This window comes from Triticum urartu, chromosome 2A, assembly GCF_056163025.1.
Source record: "Triticum urartu cultivar PI428250 chromosome 2A, HENAU_Tu73, whole genome shotgun sequence".
In the NCBI taxonomy this organism is placed as follows: domain Eukaryota; kingdom Viridiplantae; phylum Streptophyta; class Magnoliopsida; order Poales; family Poaceae; genus Triticum; species Triticum urartu.
This window is the reverse complement of record NC_141874.1, coordinates 548,632,516-548,639,969: the sequence shown is the minus strand read 5'-3', so window position 1 is coordinate 548,639,969 and position 7,454 is coordinate 548,632,516. Positions and strand designations below refer to the sequence as shown.

General features: G+C 44.0%; 1 protein-coding gene across 1 annotated transcript; it reads left to right on the top strand.

The window, feature by feature from the left end:
• Positions 1-3,120: 3,120 nt before the first annotated feature.
• Positions 3,121-5,135, top strand: LOC147985839 (uncharacterized). The gene is made up of 4 exons (XM_087541759.1): positions 3,121-3,391; positions 3,493-3,858; positions 3,965-4,104; positions 4,872-5,135. The coding sequence occupies exons 1-4, from the start codon at positions 3,121-3,123 to the stop codon at positions 5,133-5,135; spliced, it is 1,041 nt and encodes a 346-aa protein (XP_087397885.1).
• Positions 5,136-7,454: the final 2,319 nt, after the last annotated feature.

The window sequence follows — 7,454 nt, the reverse complement described above, 5'->3', positions numbered from 1 at the left end:
AATGACCGATTTGTGCAATTTATGAAGCACGACGAGGGTGAAACTTTTCGTGGAGTTCAGGGTTTTCGTCAGGGACTTCTTATGTTTCTTGGAATTCCGTTGGACCTTTGCAACACTGAATGCATTAGGGCAGCCGTGAATACTTTTGGCAAGTTTCACCACTGGGTCAGTGAGGACCCGTATATGGTTCGCTCTTTGGTTTTTTGCTTCATTCCCAGAGGATATCCTTGTGCCACGTGATGTGGTTTTCATGGATTATGCGGCTTATGGTGGTGCTCGGGTTTCTTGTACTGCGCCTCTATACATTTTGGGAGCGAACTTTGCTGAGCAGATGCCCCAGGACGAAGATTGGATGCCTCTCAATGGAAATCCGCATCCAGTTCCGGGTGTTCCTTTCCCCGAGTTGCCTCCGTTTAACCTTCCTACCTACCCCGCCTTGGGGTGGAATGCAGTCCCTCCTCCGCCGCCAGAGCCTGTGATCAATGAAGTGGCTGAGGACAATTGGGGGAATTGGCAAGACAATTTTGAGCCTGAACCTGTTCAAGATCAAGAATCAATGGTGGTGGATCTCTCCGCCCAGCCAAGCTCTGCTGCTGACCAGGATCCACCCGTCATTTTGGTGGAGGATGATCTGTCTGAAGCACCTGTGTTGCCTTTGGTCAATGAAGATGCAGCTAAAAATTGGGCCTTTGTTGTCTATCAGCCTCCTGCTGTCAGGGAGGAGATTGCTCTGCCTGCGATTCCTTTTGGGCCTCCTTTGCCCCCGGATATGATTTGGAGGAGGTCTTTTGAGAGCCTTCTGCAAGCTCCTGTAGCTTTCTCTATACCCAGGCCAGTGCTGCTACAACCTTTGTCGCCGGTTGTTCTGTCTAAGAGGAGCTGGGATTTGGCTTTCAGCGATTCAGATCTGCCATGCCTTACATGGAGGGAAGAGGAGCCAGCTAGGCCAGTTGCCAGGGCGCTTTTTTCTGATCCCGTTGATGTGCAACCTATGCAGGTTCCCCCTCCTGCTGCGGTTAAAGCTCGCAGGCCGCAGAAGACTTTGGCGCCAACTCCAATTGTTGACACTGCAGTTCGACGCTGCACCAGAAGCTCGGCTCAGCGTGATGGATTCAAGCCCACATTTCAGGAGCTCGCACTACAGCCCAAGAGGAAGAAGCCCAAGGCCAAGCCTTTCACGGCCCAGATGCATGAAGAGCCTGCTTCTGATGGAATTCCACCTGCAACCCCTGTCAGTCGACTACAAGAAGTTGGGCGTGAGCTTGAGATTGATGCTGCTCTGCTCTCTCTGGATGCACTTGTGGTGGATCCACCTGCTGTTGCTTCGCCTAGACATGATGATTAGAGTGTCCCTGGCATGTTGGGTTTAGCAAGCCCTTAACTTTGCTTTATCTTTATTTTTAGGCAGTTTTCTGCTTCTGGAACTTTGGTGCGTATTAATGTTGGGTACGACTAGACCGTGCTATTTTGAACATGCGGTATTGTGTGCCATGTGGTTTCTGGTCTTTATCTTATGCTATAATGAGTAATATCTGTAGAAACTGGAATGTTCTTTGTTGGAATGTTAGAGGCCTGAATTCTGAAGCTAGAAAGAGAGCTGTTAGGCAGAAAATTGAGGAAAGCCAATGTTCAATAGCTTGTCTGCAAGAAACAAAATGCACTTCTTTTGACTCTAGGACAATCAAATCTTTCTGCCCTAAAAGATTTGACCATTCTGTTTGTTCTCCCTCAATTGGAGCTTCTGGAGGAATTATTTTTGTCTAGAATTCTTCTGTTTTTAGTGGCACTATAATTGAAGTGCAGCAGTTTGCTGTGGTTGTTCAGTTTACTTCCAGGAAGAATAATGAATCTTGGACTCTTGTGGCTGTTTATGGCCCTTGTCAGGGTGAAGCCAGGGACAACTTTGTTAATTGGTTATACAACCTGGTTATACCTATCAATGATCACTGGTTGTTACTTGGCGATTTTAATTTCCTTCGATCTGTGGATAACAGAAACTTACCTGGTGGGGACATAAATGACATGTTCATTTTCAATGAGATCATTGGTCACCTGGGCCTCCTTGAGCTTCCAATCAAAGGCAGATCCTACACATGGTCCAATATGCAGGATACCCCACTTCTTGAGCAGCTGGACTGGTTCTTTACTTCTGTGGATTGGATTTCTGATTACCCCATGACTGAAGTTCTGCCCCTGGCTAGGACTGCATCGGATCATGTGCCTTGTTTAGTCTCCATCAAGACTTCCATTCCAAAATCAAATCTCTTTAGATTTGAAAACTATTGGCTTGAACTTGAGGGTTTCATGGACTGTGTTGAATCCTCTTGGAAGCAGCCCTCTCGGAAAACACACATAACTGCTAAAATTGCAGACAAATTAAAATGTTTGAGAATGTGTCTTAAGAGGTGGCAAATGAATGTTTCCAAATTGAGACTATTGATCAGCAAATGCAATCATGTCATTTTCCTTCTTGATGAATTGGAGGAGTGGAGGCCTCTTTTTATTCAGGAGAACAACTTCAGAAGAATTGTCAAAACCCATCTGGAAAAGCTTCTGCACTTACTGTTTCTATACTGGAAGAAGAGATGCTCTATCCGGTACTTTAAGTTGGGGGGAGAAAACACCAAATTCTTCCATGCTATGGCCACTGAGAGGCATAGGAGGAACTCTATAGCTAGTTTAAGACTACCTGATGGATCTGTAGTCTCTGATCACTCCCACATGGCTGGAATTATCTGGAGTTGTTTTAAGAATAGAATGGGCACCTCTAGAGGGATTGTGATGGGTTTTGATTTGTCTTCACTTATCTCACCTGTGTCTGGCCTTGAGGTGCTCACTAGGCCTTTTGAAAAGGAGGAAATGGACAATGTGGTCAAGCATATGCCTGTGGATAAAGCACCTGGTCCTGATGGATTTAATGGCTTGTTTTTTAAGAAATGCTGGCACCTAATTTCTGGGGAATTTTATGAGCTAGCACAGGCTTTTTATGATGGAACTGCTGTCTTGGAAAACATCAACAGTTCTTTTATTACTCTTGTGCCCAAAAAACTTTCACCTGAGGCAGTGGGAGACTACAGGCCTATCTCTCTCACTAGTATGGGGCTTAAATTTTTGTCCGAAATGGCTACAATTAGATTTCAAGCAATGATTATGCAGTGCATCCATAAGAACCAATATGGTTTCATTAAGACCAGAACAATACAGGACTGCCTAGGTTGGACATTTGAATACTTGCACCAATGTCACCAGTCAAAGAGACCTATAGTAATCCTCAAATTGGATTTTGAAAAGGCCTTTGACTCTATTGAGCATGAAGCTATCTTTCAAATTCTCAGATTAAAGGGCTTTAATGATAAGTGGATTCTTTGGATGAAACAGCTCCTTGCCACTGGTACTTCTTTTGTTCTGCTCAATGGGGTCCCTGGGAGGAAGTTTGTTTGTAAGAAAGGAGTTAGACAGGTGACCCTGTATCTCCCCTGCTATTTGTTATAGCTGCTGACCTGCTACAAACAGTGATTAATGATATGTTCAGGAAGGGAATTCTGCATTTACCTATACCTTGCCATGATGCAGACTACCCTGTGATCCAGTATGCTGATGATACTTTGATCATCCTCCCTGCAGACAGGGTTCAACTTCTGGCTCTGAAGGATATGCTAAAGGTGTTCTCTCAGTCCACTGGTCTGGATGTCAACTATCATAAGTCCTTCATTATTCCAATCAATGTTGACTCTGCTGTAATGGAGGATTTGGCCACTGCTTTTGGTTGCAAAATTGGTAAAATGCCATTTACTTATCTGGGATTACCTGTGGGGACCACAAGACCAAAAATGGTAGACTTCATGCCACTGGTTGACTGTATGGAGAGAAGAATGACTGCTAGTTCTTCTTTCCTTAACCAAGGAGAAAGGCTACAGTTCCTTAACTCTGCTCTATCCTCATTGCCAATATTCTTTATGGGTAGTCTTGCTCTCCCAGCTGGTATTCTCAAGCAGTTGGAAAGAATCCAAAGACAGTGCTTGTGGAGAAAGCATAGAGATGAGCCTGCTCCATCTCTTGTCGCTTGGGAACTCATATGTAGGCCAAAAAACAAAGGAGGTCATGGTATTCTTAATCTGGGGGTTCAGAATGTGGCTCTCCTTCTCAAGCATGCCAGTAACTTCCTGAACAAACGAGAAATTCCTTGGGTATCCCTAGTTTGGGATTCATATTATTTTGAAAGAATGCCCCAGGGAACAAATGATTGTGGCCCCTTCTGGTGGAGGGATATTTGTAAAGTCATGCAGCATTTTAGGGACTGCTCCTGGGTGCAGATCAATGAAGGGGACACTGCTCTCTTTTGGTCTGATAATTGGAACCTTGGCTCTGAAACATCTATTTTGCAGGCAAGATTCCCAAGGCTTTTCTCTTTTTCCAAGGACCCCTGGGTCTCAGTTAAGGAAATTTTCAATACCCAGGATATGCACCAACTTTTCCACCTTCCCTTATCTGCTCAGGCTTTTGATGAGTTAAATATGATAAAGGATTTAATGGACTCACATAGTAGAGACACCAGCTCGAAGGATTTTTGGTCCTGGCAGGGCTCTTCCAAGTCTTTCAAGCCTAAGATGTTTTACTCACACACCTTTCAGTCTGAGTCCTTCAATTCTTTGCTCTGTTGGATTTGGAAATCCTCCTGTACTCTCAAGATCAAGGTCTTTACTTGGATGCTTATTATGGACAGGTTGAACACCAAGGATATGGTTGAGAGAAGGCACTGGCACATGGAGGGTGGAGTCCACTGTAGGCTCTGCCCCTTGCAGGCTAGAGAAACTAGGGATCACTTGTTGTTCAACTGCAATTTCAGTGTAAGGGTCTGGAATTGTTTGCAGATTGATTGGTCTGCTGGCACCTCCATGATTGAGCTGGTTACTCAGGCAAGGAGAAGTTTTGATAGGCCTTTCTTCTCTAAAGTGGTGTTCATTGCTTGCTGGAATATTTGGATCATCAGAAATGCCAAAGTGTTCAGAAATGAGAGTGCTAGTTTCAATAAATGGAGGTTTTCTTTTAGGCATGATATTAGCCTCATGCAGCACAGAATCAGATCTGCTTACAAGGATGACCTGCTCAAGTGGATCTCTTACGTCCCCCCTTAAGCTACTTTTGTAAGACCCTCTTTTACCTTGTACTCTGGTTACTCCTTGTAATCAACTTGTTTTATTTGTTATTTAATTCAATAAAGTTTTGATCTGCTGTGGGGGTTTTGCCCCACAGTTCACAGTAAAAAAACAATTGAGAAAACTCAAATATGAAAATAACGAAATACCCAACTCTCTCCGTTGGTCATTGAGTTGCGTAGAATTTCTAGGATCAACCAAAATGTGAATAAAACATGATATGCATTGATGATCTAATGTATAACATTCCAAATTGAAAATTTGGGATGTTACAAACCTACCCCCCTTAAGATGAATCTCGCCCTCGAGATTCGGGTTGGCTAGAAAATAGGTGAGGGTGGTCTTTGAACAAATCTTCCTCTCGCTCCCAGGTGGCTTCATCCTCTGAGTGGTGGCTCCACTGAACTTTGCAAAACTTGATAACCTTGCTGCGAGTAACTCGGTTGGCAAACTCGAGAATCTTGACTGGCTTCTCCTCATAGGTCAAATCGTTATCCAAATGTATAGTTTCCAAAGGCACTGTATCTCTCAATGGTATGTCAGCCATCTCCGGGTGACACTTCTTCAGCTGAGAAACGTGGAACACATCATGAACTCCTGACAATCCTTCGGGCAATTCCAACTTGTAGGCCACTTCCCCCATACGTTCCAAAACTCGATATGGTCCTACAAATCATGGTTCTAACTTCCCTTTAACTCCAAAACGCTTTGGTCCCCGAAGTGGAGATACTCGAAGATAAGCTCTATCTCCAACTTCGTAAACTGTCTCCTTGCGTTTAGAATCTACATAACTTTTCTGTCTGGACTGGGCTACCTTGAGCCTATCGCGAATCAGCTTCACCTTCTGTTCAGACTCTTTAATCAAGTCAGGACCAAACAACTAACGGTCTCCAACTTCGTCCCATGACAACGGTGTCCTGCACCTCCTTCCGTACAAGGCTTCGAAATGGTCCATCTTTAAACTGGTTTGGTAACTGTTGTTGTAAGAGAACTCTGCATATGGCAAATTATCATCCCAACTAGATCCGTAATCTAGCGCACAAGCTCTCAGCATATCCTCCAAAATCTGATTTACCCTCTCGGTCTGTCCATCTGTCTGTGGATGAAAAACTATACTGAATTCTAGCCTGGTACCCAAAGTTTCGTGCAACTGCTTCCAGAACTTTGAGGTAAACTGGGTTGCTCTATCTAATACGATACTCCTTGGAACTCCATGCAGACATACGATCCTGGTCATGTATATCTTTGCCAACTTAGCACTGGTATAGGTGGTCTTTACTGGGATGAAATGAGCTACTTTCGTCAATCGATCGACTACAACCCAAATCGAGTCATAGCCTGAACGAGTCCTGGGCAATCCCATGATAAAATCCATGCCTAGCTTATCCCACTTCCATTCGGGTATCGGCAATGGTTGTAACAATCCTGCTGGCTTCTGATGCTCTGCCTTTACTCTCTGACATACATCACAAACTGCTACATACTCCGCAATATCCTTCTTCATTCCGGTCCACCAGAAAATATCCTTCAGATCCAAATACATCTTGGTGTTTCCTGGGTGAATTGAATACGGTGAGTCGTGTGCCTCTTGCAAAATCAACTTCCTGATCTCTGGGTCATTGGGCACGTAAACACGGTCTTCAAACCATAGGGTGTCGTGTTCATCCTCACGAAATCCTTTAGCTTTTCCTTTGCTCAGTTTCTCCTTTATAGTGGCAATATCCTTGTCAGCTTTCTGAGCTTCTCTGATTTTATCCATCAAAGTTGACTGAATCTCCAATGCTGCTACATAGCGTCTCAGAACTATTTCCAAACATAGTTCACAAAGATTTTCGGCTAACTCCCTTGGTATTTCTCCCGTCATTAATGTATTGACATGGCTCTTACGGCTTAATGCGTCAGCTACTACATTAGCCTTTCCGGGATGATAATGCAATTTCATATCATAATCTTTGATGAGCTCCAACCATCTCCTTTGTCTGAGATTCAACTCCTTCTGTGTGAAAATGTACTTCAAACTCTTATGATCCGTGTACACCTCACAATGGTTTCCAATGAGAAAATGTCTCCATGTTTTCAAAGCATGCACTATGGCTGCTAACTCCAAATCAGGTGTAGCATAATTCAACTCATGGGGCTTCAGTTGTCTTGAGGCATATGAAACAACTCTCCCTTCCTGCATAAGCACTGCTCCAAGTCCTCGACGTGAAGCGTCGCAGTACACCTCATAATCTTTGGTCTGGTCTGGCAAAATCAACACTGGTGAGGTAACCAAACGTTTCTTCAACTCCTAGAAAC